At 43.7% G+C, this 21,236-nt stretch overlaps 1 protein-coding gene across 2 annotated transcripts; it reads right to left on the bottom strand.

The window, feature by feature from the left end:
- Window positions 1–2,493: 2,493 nt before the first annotated feature.
- Window positions 2,494–20,210, bottom strand: Tomm34 (translocase of outer mitochondrial membrane 34). 2 transcript variants are annotated; one of them, XM_046434004.2, is made up of 7 exons: window positions 19,967–20,210; window positions 15,738–15,837; window positions 14,493–14,645; window positions 11,348–11,508; window positions 8,151–8,298; window positions 3,723–3,849; window positions 2,494–2,832 (listed from the first exon to the last, which is right to left on the bottom strand). In XM_046434004.2, the coding sequence occupies exons 1-7, from the start codon at window positions 20,091–20,093 to the stop codon at window positions 2,818–2,820; spliced, it is 831 nt and encodes a 276-aa protein (XP_046289960.1). In that variant the 5' UTR covers window positions 20,094–20,210; the 3' UTR covers window positions 2,494–2,817. The 2 variants fall into 2 exon arrangements, with proteins under 2 accessions (XP_046289960.1, XP_046289959.1); XM_046434003.2 differs by having other exon boundaries at window positions 2,494–3,487; window positions 19,967–20,208.
- Between the last annotated feature and the right edge of the window lie 1,026 nt (window positions 20,211–21,236).

Below are 21,236 nucleotides of genomic sequence, written 5' to 3'. Positions count from 1 at the left end.
AAAGTGGGAAAAAGCTACAGTGATGTGTGGCATTTCTGGACCCCTGGCTTGAGCAAACAGCTGGCAAACACCTGAGAAGCAAGAAATTGCTTCCAGGCCCTGGGCTGCTGGAGGAGTTGTGTAATTAAATGTAGGAATGTTAGGATGCCTTCCCAGATTGTGGTCTCCTTCCCCTGAAGGAAACTGAAAAGTCTCTGAAGAAGGTTCTTTGGGATAATTAGTCCTCACCTCCCATCAGGGATGTAGGCCCCAGTTTTATGACCTCCCCTGTATCAGGGCAGCCAAAGGATAAGGGCAAGGATCACAACCCAGCACATGAGTACTGCCATAAGTTCACCAGCAATACATCCAACTGAGTCTTCAAGGTTGTACTGATATTCTGTCTTAATTCCTCTCTCTGTTCTCTATAAATGTTCTATTTTGGGAGATGAGACCTAATTTGCCCATACTGGCTTCAAACTTGTGATTCTTCCATTTCTGCCTCCTGCATAGCTCAAACTATATGCCACCACACCTGACTCACAAATGCTATTTCAAACTTTCTCCACTCCTCAAGCTTCTGGCCCCATATCCCCTGTGCAGATTTTATCTTCTCTTCAAATGCTGAATGCTGGAATTTCTTCAGGCCCTCTCCTCTTCTCTTCGGTATCTGATAATGGCATCTTCAATTTGCACCTGCTCTAGGATGACTCTTGGAGACTCCTGGGTTACAGGTCTCATTTTATCTGCCATCAACTTTTTTTTTTTTTTTTTTGGGTGCTGAGAATTAAACCCAGGGCCTATTACATGCTAAGCAAGCACTCTACTACTAAGCCACATCCCCAGCCATCTACCATTAACACTTCCAACTTGTCTAAAATGAAGCTCATGATTCAATGTGCCTCTCCCCCAATTCTGTGGCTCTCCCTTCCAGTGGTCCGTGTTTTAATAGATGGCCCCACCCTCATTCTGTTGCAAAAGCCCCAATCTGAGGGTTCCCCCACCCCCTGTGCCACTTCACTTTCCCGCCTCAACTTCCACATGAAATCTATTAGTTTTTACCCCCCCCCCCACTCTCATCTTTCTACTTCTAAATCCACTATCCCCACCCTAGTCCAAACTCAGATGGACTCTGGCAATAGCCTCTCAGTGGCTTCACTACATCTGCAATGACCATTCTCCCATGTCCTCTACCACTCAATCAGAAAGCTTGCCTCAGGATGCGCATCTTTCCTCTCACCCTGCGAAAGACCTTCAGTAGCTTCCTACTGTTTGTGTAGGGTCTCAGGTTTTGTCCTCGCTCCCTCTGGCTCCCACATAGGAATTGGGAGAAGACTCTGTCATTCCCATGTAATGACCTTGTCTTAGGATAGGGGGTAGAATTCATTTATGGCTATTAAGACAGTAATATTGATAGCTGTCCCTTTCCTAGAAATGTTAACCTATCACATGTAGAAATTTTAATCTTCATAGCCTCTCAGGAGATGGACGGTGATAACTTTCAAACACAGGTGATGACAAAGCTTACCATGACATTCTATATGTTTATCAGGAATTTAAGTACCAAAAAAAAAAAAGGCCCCTTCGCCTGTGAAGGCCAAGGCCTGGCTGCCTGCTTCCATTGAGTCTAGATGTGCCTTCTATAGCTCTATGTGGGTTGTGATGGGTGTTGCCACTAAATCTGCCTCAAATCAGTGAAGCCCCAAAAGAAATAACGAGGTGTGGCTCCCCACTCTGACAAGGTCCTCTTACCACACCTGGGGCCTATTGGGTGTGTCTGATTCCTACCATGAACTTGAGTCTAGAGGTCTGTGAATATTCAGATAGCAAAAGACTCGTGCTTAAGCGCTGCTCCTGACCTCTTTTCACAGCTCATGTTCCTTATCACCTTTGTGATGAGAAGTATAAGCCAACAAACCTTTGTTTAATCATAAAACTTCTGCATTGAAGTAAAACTAATTTAACTAGGACCACAGCCCAGGAAGGGGAGGCAGCCCTTAATTCCTGTCAAATTCTAAAGTTCTCCAGCCTTACTCCAGGCCATGTTGTGTGAACCTGAGTGGTATTTTTTAGCCCCTGTGCTTCCTCACCACGTCCTCCCCACTAGGACTTTTACACAGGCTGTTGGGTCTCTGCACACTGCTTTCAACGCCCTCCCCCCTTCACCAGTTAACCTCTCACTTTAAAACACGTTCAAGCTTTACCCCCTCAAGGGCCCTTTTCCCTCGACTGTGGGAACCTCCCTGTGGAGGCAGGTAAGGTGCTGGTGACTACTCCATGCTGCTCTGTAGGCTGTGGCTTTACTGGGGGTGATTATCTGATGACTTCTTGCCTTCCCACCGGACTGTCAGCCCTACAGCAGGTAGTCTATTCTTTGTTGCCTCCCCAGCACTGCATGCAGCACCTGGCCCATGCAGACATTTGAGTAAATTTGTTCAACAAATAGATGAAAGCACAAGAAGCAGCAGCTTCTATTGTTACTGCTATCATGGGCGCAAAGCTGAAAAGGCATAATTGAAAGTATGACTTCTGTACAGAAGAAAGCCTTTTAATGCAATAGCTTAACACACAGTTCAACAAATTCAGTCAGTTCAAATTAACTTCAACATATTACAACGAACTAAGAAGCCTGGAGGGGCCACCACTTTGGGGAGGGGGGGTGGGGAGGCAAATTGCTGCCCAGAATGGAAGGATACTGACCTCAAGGAGGCCCCTCTCCCCATCCCAAGAGGTGTGGCCATAACCATCGGGCTCTTGCAATAGCTTAGGTACCTCCATGCAGAAGGCAGCAGCACAGAGTCAAGGGCAGAGCCATCTAGGGAACACAGCTCTGCCTTCTCACCAGAGCAGGGCCTGGAAAAAAGGCACTGGGGCTGACACAGAATTCTGTGCCCAAGACAGGTGGGGACAGCAGCTGCAGCACTGGAGAACCAGCTCAACAGGCCGCTCTGGGTGTAGGTGGGCCAGGGATTTTAGCTTCTCCCCCACCTCTACCCAGGAGCTCAGTTCAGATTAACTGCAGAGAGGTGAAGTCTGATGCAGCTACAAAGGCAGCATTCAATCTGCAGCACACTTGGGGCAGGGACAAAGCCAAGTGCTTTGCTGTTGAGGACTGCTTGTCTGATATGCTAACTGAGGCAGCAGGGTGGGAACAGGGCTCTAGCTTCACACTCAGCTCTAGCAAGGACCTTTGTGGTGAAACCATGTCTGTGCTTGACTATGCTGGCTTAACTTGAACAAGCAAAGCCTCTCAAAGGTGGAGGCCACTGCTGTCGGAGGGGCTGAGGAGGGTATTTCAAAGCTCCCTGTGGGGCATGCTAGGTTTCGGGGGTGGCTACAGGGGAGGACACCCCTGGCTTCTCTGGGAAGGGCAGACAAAAGGTTCTTGCTGCCCTTTAAGGTTTTATTTCAGTTTCTGGTTAACTTCCTGCCGTAACTTCTGTGCAGGGCCATTCCTGGGCTCAATTTGTAGGAGGCTACTGATGTCTGCAAGGCTGGATTTATAGTCCTAATGGGGAAGAAGAAAAGTGTGGGGAAGGGACCTGGATGAGGTGAAATTCAAATGGATGGGGACAGCTGCTGAGGCAACAGTGTCTTAAAACCCAGCCTCTAACTGCCCTGAGCGACCCTGGGCCTTGGAGGAGAAGAAACTTGGCAGGAACCCGCTTACCTCACCTGTACCCTTAATGAATAATGGCATAAACCCCTGCAGCTATGTTGGTACCTTGGGCAGGCCCTGTTACCTTGAGTGACTTGTAGGCTTGAGCCCGTCTGTACAGTGCTTTCACGTTCTTGCCATCCAGCTTGAGGGCTTCTGTGCAGTCCTTCACTGCCTCCTTGTCCTGATTCAGGACCAGATGACAGAGTGCTCTGAGGGGAAAGACCATCGCAGAGGTTTAGTCACTTCTGTGGGTCCCTGCAAGCCAGGAGGTAGGTGAGGAGTGACCTCTGGATCGTTGAACCTACTCTGTGCTGACTGTAGCTTCTTCAATCCTACTCCCTTTTTACAGATAAAAAAAACCAAAAAGCTTTTACAGCTGGCTCAGAGGGGGTGAAGAGCGTTGCCCAAGGTGCCACAGCTACTAAGGGCCAGACCCAGTTCAAACCAAGTGAATCTGAACAACTCCAGACTCCATCTGGTTCTGTTACTGTGTCTGCTCCACTCTCCTCAATCAGGAAAAAGTCAAGTCATCCTGAAACCTTCCCCTTTACAGATTAAAAATATTTACCGTTTGAGAAAACACATAAATACTAATCAATAATAAGCTGACATGTAAGTGGTGAATATAATGAGATGGTGAATACAAAATGGCTAATAAAGCAAATATAACAAAATACTTTAGGATATGGATGGTAGGTATATGGGTGTTCAGTATTTTTCCCTGACAAACTCTAGAATCATCATGAATTAAAAAAGCAGGAACAACCAAACAGGAAAAACTTGGGCTGAGGATACAGCTTAGTAGTAGGATGATTGACTAGCATGTACAAGGCTCTGGGTCTACCCCTAGCATTGCAAAAAAACAAAAACCTAAACCCTACCCTACCCCCCGAAAAAGGAAAAAATCTAGTATTTTGGTGATTTCATAGAATATATAAAATTAAAGAAAAACCTTCCTGTAGCAATTTAAAGACAGGTGTAAGCCAGGTATGGTGGTGCATGCTAGTAATCCCAGTGGCTTAGGAGGCTGAGGCATGCAGATCTCAAGTTCAAAGCCAGTCTCAGCAGCTTAGCAAGGTCCTAAGCAACTTTGCAAAACCCTGTCTCAAAATAAAAAATGGGCTGAGGATGTGGCTCAGTGGTGCCCCTGGGTTCAATTCCTGGTACCAAATAAAATAAAAAATAAATAAATACAGGTACTAATTTACTGGCACTCTTCTTATTGAGAGGAGGCTGTGTTTGTGACTCTGTTCTCTCCCCTTGAATTCAGGCAGGTTCTGTGACTGCGCTGACCAAGAGGAGGGAAGATAAAGGGATATGATGCAACTTTCAAGGCCAGGTCATAAAGGCCTTGTTGGTTCTGCCTTGGGTCTCTGAGAACACGTACTCATGAAGACTTGAGCTGCCATGTCAGCAGCTAACTACTCTGAGGCCACCAAGCTATGAGTAGGCCAAGCCAGCGAATAGGGAAAAGCCGCCATGAGAGACAAAAAGGTGCCAGCTTGCTCTAGGAATCCTTTTTTTTAGCCACTGAGGTATCGCCTACCTCTTTTGATTTTGAGACACAGTCTCACTATGTTGGAATAGAACTCAGAGCCTTATACATGCTAGTCAGTGTTGCTAGGCCCTGCTAAGTTGCTGAGGCTCAGCCTCCCAAGTTGCTGGGACTACAGGCATGGACTACCATGCCCAGCACTTGCTGTAGCAATTCTGTCCCCTAGCCACATGTCATTCCAGTGGGTGGCACACATGTAATGACTCTAAGCCCCAACTACCATCTTGCTGACCCTGAATGAAAGACCCCAAATGAGAACCAAGTGAATCTGAACAACTGAATTCCCCATACTACTAAAGAAATGGGTTGTTATAAATTATTAAGTTTTAGAATAGTAGTCCCTGATTTAAACTTTGAACACAGAGCAATTCTAGGGAAACTAAGGTTTTCTCCCAATGGGCTCTGGCAATTTAAAGAATTAACCAAGTTTTGGGAAAGTAGAAGAATCAAAGCATATAAACATTATGTACTGTATAGTGACTTCAGAATATAAATATTAAGATGAATGTAATTATATATGACATCTAAAAATTATATTTAAGATGATAAAAGTGACTTTGGCCTATAAAACAAAGACCTTTAATTTTTGGAAAGTGGAATGATTTTGTATCCAGTTAAAAGGGGTTAAATTACAAAGGAGTCTGGAATATAACATGAGTGAGTAAAAAGGAACATAAGTTTGGGATCACAAAGATCTGGCTTGCGGCTGGCGGTGTGGCTAGCATATGCACAAAGTCCTGGGTTCTATCCCCAACACTGCAAAAAAAAAAAAAACACAAAAAAACAAACCAAAAACAAGACCTGTGCTGCCACGTATAAGCTATTTACCTGTATACTCATTAATTCATCTTTCTTAGCCAATCTGGGTAAAATGAGACTATGCCATAAACCAAACTACTGTTTTGAATACTAAATAATTCTCATAGGGAAGGGTCATTCCATATAGCAAGTTATAGATGCTGGGTACCAAGTGACGGTGTGCATTCAAGTCTTATTAGCACAAAGAGTAAGCGGAGGACTAGGCACTGTTCCACACAGATGCATATGCATGAGTGGGCCATTACAACTGCATCCAGGATGTGCTAAGCTTTTAGTCACAATGGATGAAAATTCAGTTTTGTAATTGGTCCTCTAAATTAAGTTTATAAATTCAATGCAGTCACAACCAAAAACTGTTCAACAAAACAGTTTTTGGAATTTGTCAACATGATCCTAATGCTTAGCTGGAATAACAGGTGTAGGAGAACAGCCAGGGATACCTCAAGAATAATGGGGAAGGGGCTGGGGCTGAAGCTCAGTGAAAGATTGCTTGCCTGGCATGTGTGAGGCACTACATATAAATAAACAAAATAAAGGCATGCTATCCATCTGCAGCTACCAAAAAAAAAAAAAAAAAAAAAAAATGATGGGGCAAAGATCAGCTTTACAAGACATTGAAAAGCAAGAGCAATTAAAACAATGTGGCACAGATACATTTGCCTAGAGAACGGTATTTAAGACAGACTTAGTAGTGCATGCCTATAATCCCAGTAACTTGGGAGGCTGAACTAGGAAGGAAGACCACAAGTTCAAGGCTGAGGCAATTTAGCAAGGTGAGACCCAGTCTCAAAAAATTAAAAAAGAGGTGGGGATGTCTTCAGTGGTGTCCAATTACCAATAACAAACAAACAAAAAACAGTAAGCAAAACAAAGTACTATCCCAGATATTTCCACAAATGTGAAGTGAATGGGCTACAGGCTTCCTTTTTAAGTTAGCCTGGCAAATTGAGGCACCCCTGGTCCAGAGAGTAAAATCACAGGGTTCAAAATCCCACAGTCCAAGCTTTGTCTTTTCAACTCTTTTGGCAACAAAATCACCAGACCTGGAACTGATATGAGACTACTTAGTTTCTGCCATCCCATGTGAATATGGAATTTTCATATTTCACTGAAGAAAAACTAATAATTTCAGTAAGCTGCCCCATTCCCTCCTGGGTTTTACATAATTCAGTATATGGACTGTATTACCTTACTAAAATCTAAAACACATTTTATTCCAAGAGTTTTGAATAAGGAATAGTAAACCTGCATCAGATTAAAGATAAGTGAACACAAGAGTGATAAGTACATGTTGGTAGGAAAGGAGAAACAGATTTGTAACATTTTATAATCAATATTTGGATGAGATAAAGTCCTTGATGACTGTCAAGTTTCTGACAGAATATTAACAGATCTCACTGGAGCCAGACTCCAATTCTGGCATCACTGTTTATGGGCTGCCTGAGCTAAGGAAAGCCCTTCCTTCTGAGCTTTGGTTTTCTCAACTCCAAAACAGGAAGACCTCCTATCACCTGTATCTGTACCTCCAAGCACTACTGTAAAGCAGTGAGTCTCATATAATAAAGGTATGATATTCTGGCTCCAAGGCCTTCACTGCTAGTGGTCACTGATAGCAGCTCCTCCCAAAGAACCTTCCACCCACAAAATCTAATATCTCTGGCTGGACTGTGACCCTCCTATTCCCAGGCCAGGCAATCACTATTCTACTCCCTGGGCTCTGGACCAGTTCTCTGACAGAAACTGCCAATATTTTTGGGTCTTGGAGAAGTCATGGGGTAAGGGAACAAGAGGAGGGTGGTGGAGAGGCAAAGACTCATTTTGAAGTTGTTTTCAGTAAGCACATGGCTTTTACTTTACTGTATGCTTACTTGGGGTAATTAATGAAAATTTTGGGGAGTGGATCTAACAAAGCCCAGGCTACTCTTTGGTATCCCTTAGTTTCTACCCCTATGAGAGGGCAAATGCCACTGGCAATGCCTAGCTCACAGTGCCTGTAACTGGTATGAACATGTTTTGAGTTGTAACATATGACTAAACGCTAGGGACTGAAGAACCTACCACAGTTGGAGAGAAGACTATGGAACAAATCATTCAATGTTCTGAAATCCCCCAGGCCAGCAGCTGTGTAGAAGATACCTGTTGCTGTACGTGGTAGATTCCAGGTTACTAAACAAGAGGCTTTCATTGTACTTCTCAATAGCTTTCTTATGGTTGCCCTTCTTTACAAGCTCATTGCCTTCTTCCTTCAGAACTCTGGCTCTCTCCACATCCCCAGCAGAAGGCACTAGATACAAATTCAGAAGAGGAAAAAACCATAGAGCAGGTGCCAAATGAGATCAATGAGATCTCTTCAGTATCATCTCTTCAAAGTTGTCTATAATCCTCTCTCCCCCAGAGACTGCCTACACCATTGCAGATCCTCCTTCCTGATTAATGGTTTCTGAGAATTTAACACTTTTCATTCAGAAAAGGTTGGAGCCTCCTGTTATAAACATATTAATACACACACATGATAAAAAAACAACCCAGGTTCTAGTCTTGGCACTGTCACTTGGTACTTGGAATCCATCTTGTGTGACCACTGAACTTTTGGACTTCAATTTCCTCACCAACACATGTAGAAGAATAAGTATTAATAAACAAGCATCTAGTGAAGAAAGCCTATAAAGTTTAAGGCCAGCCTCAACAACTTAGCAAGAATCTGTCTTAAAAATTTCAAAAAAGGGCTAGTGATGTAGTTCAGTGTTAGAGTGCCCCTAGCTTCAATCCCCAGTACTGCAAAAAGGCTGTAGTTTCTGGATTTTCAGAAAAGTGGTGAAGACCAGGCACTTCCTGTTTTGATCTAACCTGTGAGTATTCTCCCTCACCTTACACGTTCATCTCTGCTCCAACCTTGTTATCTGGTAACAAAGTTAAAACTCAAAGCTGCTCATGCTGGTGTGGTCAAGCCCTTTACTGCTTGGCTCTAGTTAATTGTTCTGGCATCTGTTCTACATCACTTGCTTCTTTAATCTTTAAAAACTGCCTTTAAAAAACAATATTTATGGGCTGGAGTTGTAGCTCAGTGGTAAAGTGCTTGCCTTGTATGAGTGAGGTGCGGGGTTCAATCCTCAGCACCACATAAAAATAAATAAATAAAGGTATTGTGCCCATCTACAATATTTGTAACAAGGGCAAGATTATAGGAACAAATAAATTCTGGAACTCATGCCCCTGCTTAAGAAACAGAACACACTAGGATCTTTAAGGTCCTGTAGGTCCTTCCCCAACTCAACCCACTCCTGGAGGAAACTATTATCCCCATTCTGTGCTTTCTCTGGTTTTGTTTTTAAAGTGTAGTTTACCTATATACAATAAACCATTTGTTGTTTACTTTGACTCTGAACTTCATAAATCTATGTATATGATTTGGTTTTCTTTTTCCCCTCTCAGCATTATATTCCTAAGATAATTTGTGTTGATTCATGAAGGTGTAGTTCATTCACTTTCATGGGTGTAATATCACGCAGATCTGTCCATTCTCTTAACTGTAGAGATGTGAGATGTTTCCAGTTTTGTTTTAACTATTACATTCATTCTGCTATGATCATTTCTGTCCTTGTTACGTGTGCACGAGTTCCTCTAGAAGTAAACCAGTGGGCTGCAATACACGCACAGCTCCAGGTATTCCTGGGCTCTGCAACACACCCCTTACTTCAATCATAACTCATTCCTACTGTTCACTTTGTGCACTTTTACTTTCCAACTCTTTCCACTGTCTCTGCCAAGAATTCTGCTCCCTTCTAACCTCACCTCATTTTTCCAGGTCCAGCTGAAACGATCGCCCCCATCACCATCTCTTCTGTGAGCCTTTCCCCGATTCCAGCAAGCACTCGTAAGCCAGCTCTTAAAACAAACTTTCTGAACACTAAAGACTTGTATTTTAAAATGTTCTGCTTAAGTGTCTCAGGTCCTCAACAGACCAAGAACTTCCTGAGAGCCACGGCTGCCTCTGTCTTCTGTATCACATTGCTTAACACAAAATAAATCATAGGTGCTCTGAATTCATCTAGTTATTAGCACCCTACATTTTTACTCCAGAGAAGAGTGGGGGAACACTTACCAGGCTCCCACAAACCAGAATGAATGCTACCCATGGCCTGGAAAAAGAAATAATTTCTGCCCTCCCATAATAACTAAAGGTCACATCCCCAGCAGAAGGCACTAGATACAAATTCAGAAGAGGAAAAAACCATAGAGCAGGTGCCTTGCTCCTTTTTGCACCTAGCTTGCTGGGCTAATTCCTTTGGTTTCCTGTAAGAGCTTTCCTGTGGAAAGTCTCCTGTTTGTGGCTACCTAGATTTCTGTTTTTTTACTCATCCTTCTCCAAGATTCATACAGTGTATCCTCCTCTAGTTATGGAAGTAGCATAGATAGCTTGGGGCTGAACTAGTCACAAAAATCTCATCCTCTGGCCTATGATCAATTAGAATAGGGGGTGGCGGGGAGAGAGAGACAAACACACACAGACAGACACGGACAGACAATGCCTGACCAAGAGATTTTGGGGAAAATGTTCTTTTACTAGTGAATTATGGACACAAGGGACTTTCTTTCTTCCTCTAGGTCATGAGGCATGGTGCATAGCTGAAAGCTAGGAACTGGTACAGCTACTTTATCACTAGGAGGGGAGCCTGTCTGAAGTCAAAGCTGAAAAACAACATAGAAGAGAGCAAAGAGAAGTACTGAGAATTGAAGTCAAAGAGTCTGGTAATGGCCTTGCATGGTGCCTGTAATCCAATGACTTGGGAGGCTGAGGCAGAAGGTCTGCAAGTTTAAGTCCAGCCTCAGATACTCAGTAAGAACCTGTCTCAAAATTAAAAATAAGAAGGGCTGTGGATGTAGCTAGTGGTAAAGCACCCCTGGGTTTAATCTCTAGTACTGGGTGTGGAGGAAGTAGTGAATTGCTGTGGCAAACCTCTCCTGAGCTTTTCAGCTATATGAGCCAATAAATTCATTTCACTGTTTTAATAGTCTTGTAATCAAAAACATCCTCAGTGACACATCTCAATGCTGCCAGAGGACTGGGAGCCAATACTATATGCTCATATACCAGGCTGGAGCCTGGCCCGCCCCACAGTTTCATCCTTAAGGCTATGAGGTAGCTGCATTGCCACCTCACAGCACAACTCAGGAGATGATATTTAAGAAGTCAAGACTTTTTCATTTTGTTTTGTTTTAAACTTTGTTTACAAGATTATTTTTTATAACCCAGCTAAACAAGGCCAATTTTTATACAACTACTCTAAAGAAAGGGTCTAAGACTCTCTGGACAGGAGATGGTCACAGCTTACCTCTGCTCTTTGTAGTTTCTTTGGATTTGTTTTTGGTTGACTCTTTGTTTTCTGAAGGCAAGGAATTCCACCTCTTCTGGGCTGAGACAGGCACCACAGGGATAGAGGGTAGCTTCAGGCGCCACTCAGGCCCAAGTGAATCCATGAGAGCTCTGGTCATTCTGGAAGGGAAGGCAGGATTGCAGAGAGGTTTTCAGCCAGTTCAAGAAGATAGTCCTCCTTTTGCACACCCAAGGGAAGTAGGCCCTTTCAGAAAAGCCAGTTATGATCCTCTCCTGGTCTGAACCATTTGTTTATATCCTCTGACACACCACCGAAGAGGACAGGAGTCTGCCATCTACAGACACCTTATCAGATCAGCCACTGTGACACTCCTTCCCTTGCGCTTGGCCGCACTATGTTAACTTTAAAGCGGTGATCTGTTGCTTGTTGAGGATACTTAAGCTCTGTCCCCAAAACATTATACACTCCCCAAGGAAAGATTCTGTTTTATGTTTTCTCAAAGAATCTAGTACAAAGGCATGCAAGCACCTGATAATGCTCAGAGATTTCTCTAAAATGCTTTTTTTTTTTTTAATGGTGCTGGGGATTGAACCCAGGGATTTATGCATGTGAGGCAAGCACTCTACCAACTGAGCTATATCCCCAGCCCTAAAATGCAAATCTTAAGTCATTCTCCAACCTTAAAACTTCTCAGGGTTCCCATTTCCCTAAGTTAACATGCATCCCCTTTTCCACTTTTATTATGTACCATATTCCCTCCTAATCCTTATGTTTATTTTTTCTTTACCTGGAACAATTTCTCCCATTTTCCATTCCCACCTTCTAGGTCCAGCTAAGTCCTACTTATTAGGCTCTCAGCTTAACATGCTACTCTATGACCATGTCCATTTTGTTAACTGATCTCCAGCACCTAGCACATCACCTGGCACCCACTAAGGTCTAATAAGTATGTGATGAATAGTCATATACTTCTGCTCTTACAGCCATGTTCCTGGGTTACAAGGATAAAAATCACACAGACTGATCTTACTACAAATTAATGATCTCCAACGAGGTCACAAAGCTGTTTTCCTGATTAACTTAGCTATATCAAATCTCTTAAGCTGTTTTCTAACCTTTCTCTTTTTTCAAAGCAAACTTTCTCATACCCCAAATATAAACCTACCTGCCAGGGACTCAAACCTTCCTCTCTCTCCTGTCACAATAGCGGAGACAACAGTGACTATCCCTCCAGATGGGATGGACCCCATCTCCTGCCTCTCAAGCAGCATCTCCCTTGCCTTTATCTGCATTCTTTCTCTCTACTGATTCTAACTGTCTGCATTTAGGTCCCTTTAAGTCTTTGTTCACTAAATAAAATCCTCCTATCCATCTACCATCCCAGCTATACTCCCCCTGCTTTCTTTCACGTCAGATTTTCTGCACTCTCTGCCATCTGGCTTCTGACCCCACTGAATGGCATCCACCAGCATCACTAGTGACTATACCTTTAGCTGACTTAAGCTTCTTGGAATACCGGACATTAATGACATCTCCATCCCTTCTTAAAATACTCCTTCACTGTGGCAACTAAATGCCCCACATTTTCTTCCACTTCTCTTCGCAAGTCCCCAAATGGTGGAGTTTTTCAAAGTTCCATCTTCTTCCCACTACATACTGGCTGTGGTGTTATTTTTTTTTTCCTCCCACATCTTCAACCTCTGTGTTGATCACCCTCAAATTTCTATGTCTTGCCTACTTTTCTCTTTTACTCCAAACCAACAGCCTTCCTTACATCACAGTTACCTCCATGGCAACAGGCCAACAACCTAGATGTTCTCTGCTGTTCTTCCCTTCTCACCACCCCCACTTGCTAAGACTATTAAGATCCTAAGTGTCCTCTGTTGTGCCACTCTTCTCTCTACTATCTCTCCCTTCTCCTGGACTGCTGCATGCTCCCTTCCTACTTTGTTCCTTCATGTCATCACTCAACAATAAGCTTTTCTACAAAACACAAATCTGTTCATGTTGCTTCATGGCTAAAAACCTTCTTAAGATGCCTCACTCACTCAGGATTAAGTCCCAGCCCCATGCACCAGGCCCTGTGTGACCTGGCCTCACTAATTCATCCCAAGATGAATTTCCCATCTACCGCACCATGTGGAATGGACGTTTTACAATTCCTGTAAAATGTTGGGCTCACTCACCCTTGTACATGCTGCCCTTCTGCCTTGCTGACCCTCTACTCCAGATCTCTTCTGTCAGTCTTTGCTCACCTCCCCTGAAAAGCCTTCTCTGGCTTCCTTCCTCCTAGTTGGTGAGAGGCCTCCTTTCTGTCCTAAGAACCCTCTGTGCTGCCTCCTACTGTGTGACTTAGCACAATGTACTGAGGGTGCCTATTACTGATGTCTTCTTGAGACCAGCAGCCCTAGGAGGATAGGAAAAGTTAAGTCTTGGTCAGCAGCCCAGGTTCTAGTGTGAGGTCTGATATTTTGTTGAGTGATAGAAATTAAAAGGAGGCAAACAGAAAACACAGGATGCTGACAAAAGTCAAGCAAGAAATAAAACACTTAACGTGTACTAGGAGGTCAAGGGTTTGCTATTTTTTTGGTTTTCTAGCAGCCCTCATAGGAGAAACATAATCAGTTATACAAATGAGGGTATTTATGAGATAAAAACCAAACATGGCTCAGGAGACCAGGAAGACATTTCACCTGAGGAGCTTCATGGAGGGGTCATAATATAATACTGTAAACTACATCCACAAACAAAATCCCTACAGGCTGAGTCCTGGTTGCATATGCTTGTGCATTACTTTCCCAGTTAGAGTTAGCACTCTGAGGACAAATAGGATCCAAATCTCTTTTTTTACTTCCCCTCATGGAATCTGGCACAATACCTTAAAGAGTTCAATAACCGTTACTGTGTGAATGAACTTGCACATCCAGACAAAAATCAGTCAATCTCAATGATTCTGACTCCTTAAATACCTGCTAAAACAACAGCAGATTCTCTTTCTACATTTCATTTAACCCACATGCTCCTTAGGAAATTTCTAAGTATAGACAGACCTTGCCCAGAAGACAACTGAAGCAATGGCCAAAAGCCAATCAAGGAGGACAGGAAATTCCCATGGAGAAATCCTACAATGAATGTGAATCACCTGTTGATGCCTTCCAGGGCTGACGCCACACTGTTATCAATTTGCAGTACAGTCTTGTAGTCGACATAGGCCAGAGGATACTTCTCTAGGGCCTCATAGGCAGATGCTCGCCGCAGCAGAGGCTTCATGCTGAAGGGAACCAAGGCCAGTGCTCTAGAACAGGAGGCAAAAATATCATCTGCCTGATGTACTACCAGGGCTCTCGAATAGATCTTTCAGTCAGGGTCATCTGCAGCACTCAGTATACTGAAGGTAATTCTAGGGCAAGAGACACTGCAAAGAATGCTTAACCGTAAATAAAGACTTTTAAAGCTGGATTGAAGTAAGGAGGGGAAGAGGGCAAAAATCAATACTGTGAAATTTGTGTGCATGTATGTCAATTTTCATAGCTTCAATTCCCCCCAAGATTTGCAGCTTTCATGCTAACATGTTTCTAGACTGTGGCCTAGTGGTAATACCAAAAGGCTCTGCAGTCAGCTGGGATGGTATTTGGATTCCACCTCTGCCACTATGTAATCCTAGGCAAATCACTATTTCTCCAACTCTCTGCAACTCAGTTCTGGACTGAGAAGGATGATAAACACCAGAGTGATCTGAGCACTCAAGGAGGAAAACCTACCACAGACCCTAGGAGCATGCTCATGTCTCTGCTCCTGTCTACCATCCCTGCACAAATCTAAGGCAATGTCACAGGATATCAGATCTGAGAACACATTTAGCTATGTGCTATTGTAGCTATGATGAAATAAAGCAATATTAGACTGGCCTGGAGAGGAAGAGGTACGAAAAATTGTTCAATATCTTTTACAACTGTTCACTGATAAAGACCCATTTCCTTCTCTCTCCTTGGTTCTTTATAAACAATCTGTTAACCTGTATTCTATCTTTCTTTCTTTTCTTCCCTCTCACCTACACCCATCCCAGAAAATCACCTGGACAAGCAAGTCATAGGTCTACAACCTTACCTCTCCCCAGATATCAAGTCTCATAAAGGCTGCAAAGCCTATGTCCAGCTGCCCACCCTACTTCTTTTTGAGCAGAAGAGCTGACTCCAAAGACACAAGTCAGGTGCCACAAGGATGGAGCCTCTCATTCTCAGTGGCCGGGTGTCACTTAGTGACACTTCCAAATAACTTGTCACAGATGTGACTGGTGGAATCCTTTTGAAGAAGAAAATAAGCCAGATACACCCGATCTCCTGTTCCAAAACCCTCAGGCATCCCAATGTTACCCTGGGCCACTTACGAAGTACAGTCTTTGATGCAGTCTGTGCAGTTTCCATCCTTTAAGTGGCATGCTGCTCGGTTGGAGTACAGAACACTCTCTTCTTCAGGGTCTGAAGAACCTACCCAGGTGGAGGCAGGAACAGAAAGAATATCATCAGAAATGGATGTCTCTGGACACTGGGACTCATTTCATACCTGGGCTCTCTAGGCTTTGGGAAAGGCAGCAGAGATGACTATAACCTGATCAGGCTTGTCTGCCAGATGGAACAGCATGTCTGACATAACAGTGGGGACACAGAGCTTTATGCCATACACAGGGAACCAACTAGCTCCTCCTTCATTCATTCTAGTACTGAACTTGATACTAGGTGAAAGATAAATATGAAACAGCTGGTTCCTGCTTCAAAAAATAATTTTAAAAAAGCTGTAACTACGTGAGGATGTGTATCTTATTATAGAAAGCATGTGAACCCAATAGAAGGGGGGAAAAAAGGAAAAGAACAATATGAGAAATGCCTGATAAGTAGATTAACCAAAGAAGTGTAAGGAATATATCACCAGTGAAACTTCACATTATGTACAACCACAAGAATGGGATCTAATTAGAATAAGTTATACTCTATGTATGTATAATATGTCAAAATACACTCTACTGTCATATATATCCAGAAAGAAAAAAAAAAAAAAGTTGTAGGGACATGAAAGCAGTTTTACCTGGTCAAGTCAGAGAGGACTTTGCCTGGTACGTGAAAACTAAGTTGGGAATGCCAGGACTTCAGAGAACTCAATCAGGAGGACTCAAGTTACCCATCAGGGAGAGCATTACTAGTCATTTCTCTAATGGCAGTCCTACCCATAAGCACACAGAAGATCATGTCCCTTCCCATGGCTACAATGATTTCCACATTTAAATATAATTTTCAACCCCTTCATACCCACTAGCGTGGGCCATAATTAAACAAACAGACAACAACAAAAACCCAGAAAACAAGCTGGGCATGGTGGTGCATGCCTGTAATCCCAGCAGCTTGGGAGGCTAAGGCAGGAGGATCTCTAGTTCAAAGCCAGCCTCAGCAAAAGTGAGGTGCTAAGCAACTCAGTGAGACCCTGTCTCTAAATAAAATACAAAAAACAGGGCTGGGGATGTGGCTCAATGGTCGAGTTCAATCCCTGGTCCCCCTCATCCCCTCCAAAAATCCAAGAAAAACAGTGAAAATAATGGTTGCCTCCAGAAGGAGAGAAAACAGACTCCTTTAAAAATTTTGAAACATTCAGAAAATAATTTAAAATACTCATATCCACTGCTTTATTTAGCAAAATTATGGTTCCAACCTTTTTATTTTTGAGATGGCTAATGCTCTACCCATCCTCATCCTCATCCCTGTGCTCCCTCCCCCAGAGGCTGGCACGATTCTGAAGCTGGTATCTAAAATTTCAAGCATTACTTACTTTTATTATGTTTTCATAGTTAAGATACAATATTGTTTCGTGTCCACTGAAGCATTCCCTAAGTGGTATTTTATAGCCTATCCTCCTGAAACTTATTTCTTTCACTAAGAATCACGATACTATGTTAGTACCTGAATTTTTCACTCAATACCAACAATAACAAACATAATTAATAGCCAATTTTTTTTCTTCTTTACTTTGGCAGGCCTGAGACAGACAGTACAGGAATGTTATGGTTTAGATATGTGATGTCCCCTAAAAGCTCATGGGGTGAGACAATGCAAGGTGGTTTAAGGGTGAAATGAGTGGGTAATGAGAATCCTAACCCAATCAGTGCATTAATCCCCTGGTAGGGATTAACTGGATGGTAACTGTAGGTAGATAGGGTGTAGCAGGAGGAGGTAGGTCCCTGGGGGCATGCCTTTGGGGTCTGTATTTTGTCCATGGGGAATAGAACTCTCTCTGCTTCCTGGTAATATATTCCCAGTTGCCTTTCTCTGCCTCACACTTCTGCCATGATGTTCTAGCTCATCCCAGGCTCTGAGGAATGGAGTTGGCCATCTATGGACTGAAACCTCTGGAATCATGAGCCCCCACATAAACTTTCCTACCTAAGATTATTCTTGTCAGATTTGTTAGTTACAACAGCAAAAAAGTTGACTAAAACAAAGGATAAGTAAAATACCTCCTGTACTTAAGGAGCAAGTACAAACACTTAAAACCTGTAATCCATCTCAAGTTACTCAGAAATAGCTTGGTGTGCTGGAAAGTGCATGAGAACCTAAAATCCAGGACTGGGAGGAGTGATAGAGAGCTTACTTAGCATGTGTGGCCCCAGCCTCTCCCCCCACTTCTCCCCCACACATACAGCTGAGAAGAAACCACAATCCAGCTGTGACCCTGTGCAAGTCATTCAACCCCTCAGATCTTGTGTGCTCACCTACCACATAAAGATATCACTTTACAGATTTGCAGCAAGGGTTCATTGTGTTAGGGTGCTCCCTGAGCTTCTTTCAGAATCAAGAAAACATCAGAAAAATGAAGGCAATTATCCACAAATTACCTAGAAAATTAGTAGCAGGATCAAAACCAAACTTTGGTACCCGCTAAGTCTAAACTCCAGGCTAGCTAGGGTGTTATAGTGGGGGGGGGGGAGGCAGAAATATCAATATCTCAGATTCCTTAGCAACTTCCTCAAGTGAGGCTGACATGAGGAAATGGGCCTAAAGAGAAGGCTTCCAGAAAAAAAAAGGGGGTTAAATAACTTGAAATTGTTGAAAGTTTCAACAAAATGTGGAATTTTGGAAGAAGTCTAGCTAAATGACTAAACATTTGGACTTAGCAATCAGACAGATTCATATTCAAATCCTGGCTCTGACATGTCCTCAGTGTGTAACCCTAGGGTAAGCAATTTAATTTTTCTGGATTCTTCATCTATGGGTGTCTTATCCATAGGGTCATAAAAAAGATAAATAAGATAATGTTTATTATGTTTAGCACACAGTAAAGAATTCAATAAATGCTGGCTGAGAAAACAAGAAAAAGACAGGCAAAAGGAAATAGGTACTAAAAAGTGATTTACAGAGAATCCATCCAGGGCTGTCCTCAAAAATCAAAGCTTTAACAAATGGGGACTCCTGAATAAGATACTCTGGAGAAGCTACTTTGTGCAAAGGTCTGTTGCTATGAGAGAAGGGAATATGCTACTCCTCTGTTTAAAACTCTCCAATAGCTTTCCAGCAGGGAATAAAACCCAAACTCCTAAGGATTAAAACAGCTTTACAACAAGGTTCTACCTACCTCCTGTCTTTCTTATTCCCTCCAGAGGCTCACTATACTTTAACTCTGAACACACCTTGCTTATTTTCTCTCCGGGCCTTTCTAATAGCCGTTTTCCTCCCCCTGGAATGTTCGGCACCCTAAACTTTGTGTACTGGGCTTCTTATTCAGATATCTCCTCAAGTATCTCTTCTTCAGAGTTGTCCTTGACAACCAAAGGAGTGCTTCAGTCAACTCTATCCATCATTTCCTCATGTCTTCTTTATGTTCCTGGGCAGCTCTAAAATCACCAGGGAGGAAAGAGGCTGGGCCATAAAGCTCACTGCTTCAGAAACATTTGGAGTCAATCAGTTGGGAAAATAGTTTGTATTCAAAGCCAGCTCCGAAGGAAGACAGAGCAAACTGAACTGAAAATCCTGAAGGTGGGCAGAATTTTTAAAGGAGAAAAGACAGGGAAGTGACAAAAGACAAGAACTGTACGTTTGTAGATTTAGTTAGTCTCCCCTAGACATCATCTTTAATGCCTTTCAGCTTTGGATGGGAGTCCGCAGCCTCCACTCTCATCAGGTGAAGGCTATTCCCAATTTCCAATGGAGGAGGCAGATTCTCTTTCATTCATAGCCCTCATTATCTCAGACGTCTCGTTTATTTCTTTAGTAGCTTAAGACCCCCTACCTCAATAACCGTCTTTAATATAACAAATGCTCAACAAATATTCACTGAAAAATCAACAGCTGAGGGGTAAGCGGATTCAGTTATATCCTCAGGGATCAGAATGAGGCCGGAAAACTTAAGATGAGAACCAAGAAGGCAGTTCAAGAGCAGGTGGAAAGGAAGGGCCAAGGAAGTTTCTCGTCGAATGCCAAAGTCGGGAAGGGACCGGGAACTAACGGGAGGGCCCGGGGGGTCGGTCCGCCGCGGAGAGAGCCAGCCCCAGAAACACTGAACACAGTGAGGCCGGGTGCTGGTGGGGACTGGAGAAAGCGGGCCCGGAGGAGGAACCGGGGGGCGGGTTCATACCTCGCACCTGCAGCAACCGCAGCGCGCGGCAGTAGAGCGCGGAGGCCTCGGCGTACTGGCCGTTGCGGAAGCTCTGGTTGCCGGCGGCGCGGAGCCCCTCCACAGAGTCTGGGAGTTTGGGGGCCATCCCGGAGCCGGGCGGGCACACGAGGGCCGCCTCGGTTTCCCCCTGAGTGATGCGAAACGGCGTCCGGGCGGAAGCACCGGCTGCGACTATTTAGGTCCGGTAGCAAACCCGGCCACGAGGGGGCGCGGCCTTCGCCAACCCGAGACCCGTAGCGCCCCGCCCTCTGCGCGTGCTCAGTTTGGAACCTCTGTCTGCTTCGCGAGGTGGCTGGAGATTCCCCAACTGGCAGCTGGGGAATTGGGCGCTCTGGATGAGGCCAATAAGGAGGATGTCTGCTCTCAGGGCACTTACGTTCTGGAGTGGCGTGACAAGCAATTAAATCATGAGCAAGTGAAGACGCTAATTTCATAATGCGATTAGTGCTCTTTAGGATAATGCCATACAAAGTGACCACGTGGGCGCTATTTTAGATGCGGGGCAAGGGAAGGCATCTCTAGGCGAGTAATAATTAGGTTGAGACCTGAGAAGGGAATGCTGTTCCAAAGGGGGAGCAAGTGCAACAGCCCTAAGGCTAGAAAGAACCGCACACCTCATACACTGTAGATACTGATTTAGTAAATAAATGCACAGATTGAGGGGTGAAGACTTGGAACTGAAAGTGCCTAAGTTTATACTTCAAGCCTCATCTGATGTCCCTCTCTGTCCTACTTGATTTTTGTAAAAAAAAAAAAAAAAAAAATCTCTTTGCTACCGGCAACACTAAGTTCTTTCTCTTACTGCTAGCCTTTCCTTGTTATCCCCTTCTGGAATTCCTTTCCAAACACTTCTACCTAATCCTGAAACAATTTAGAATTTCCAGCTCAAACATCATCTTCCATTCCTGCCCCTGCCCCATGTCACTCCTCAGCCATTGGTCCTTAGGTTTATCCTTATTTTATCATTTATCAGTCCCTGAGTGCCAGTATAGTTTTCCTCAAACACTGAGGTCTTTGAAGGCAGGAATAGGTCCTCTTCATTTTTGTCTAAGATTTAATAGGATCTGGCACATAGCATGAATGTCTCTTGGCAAAATTCACATATTTAAATCCTCTCTAACCCCTAGGGTGGTGGTATTAGGAGGTATTAGGCCCTTTGGAAAGTAATTAGATTGTGGAGGCATAGCCATCATGAATAGAATCAGTGTCTTAGAGGCCTCCGAGCCAC

The sequence above is a fragment of the Marmota monax genome, unplaced genomic scaffold (assembly GCF_021218885.2).
Source record: "Marmota monax isolate L192 unplaced genomic scaffold, Marmota_monax_Labrador192_F-V1.1 WCK01_AAM20220418_F8-fsc00014, whole genome shotgun sequence".
NCBI lineage: Eukaryota > Metazoa > Chordata > Mammalia > Rodentia > Sciuridae > Marmota > Marmota monax.
The sequence above is the reverse complement of the archived record's forward strand: the minus strand, read 5'-3'. Positions and strand labels throughout refer to the sequence as shown.

Coding starts and splice junctions, on each gene's coding strand:
- Tomm34 (XM_046434003.2), bottom strand. CDS start 20,093: ATGGCCCCCAAACTCCCAGACTCTGTGGAGGGGCTCCGCGCCGCCGGC. Junction 15,838..19,966: donor GCGGTTGCTGCAGGTGCGAG/GTATGAACCCGC, acceptor CCACCTGGGTAG/GTTCTTCAGACCCTGAAGAA. Junction 3,850..8,150: donor TCTACCACGTACAGCAACAG/GTATCTTCTACA, acceptor CTTTCCCCTCAG/AGCACTCTGTCATCTGGTCC.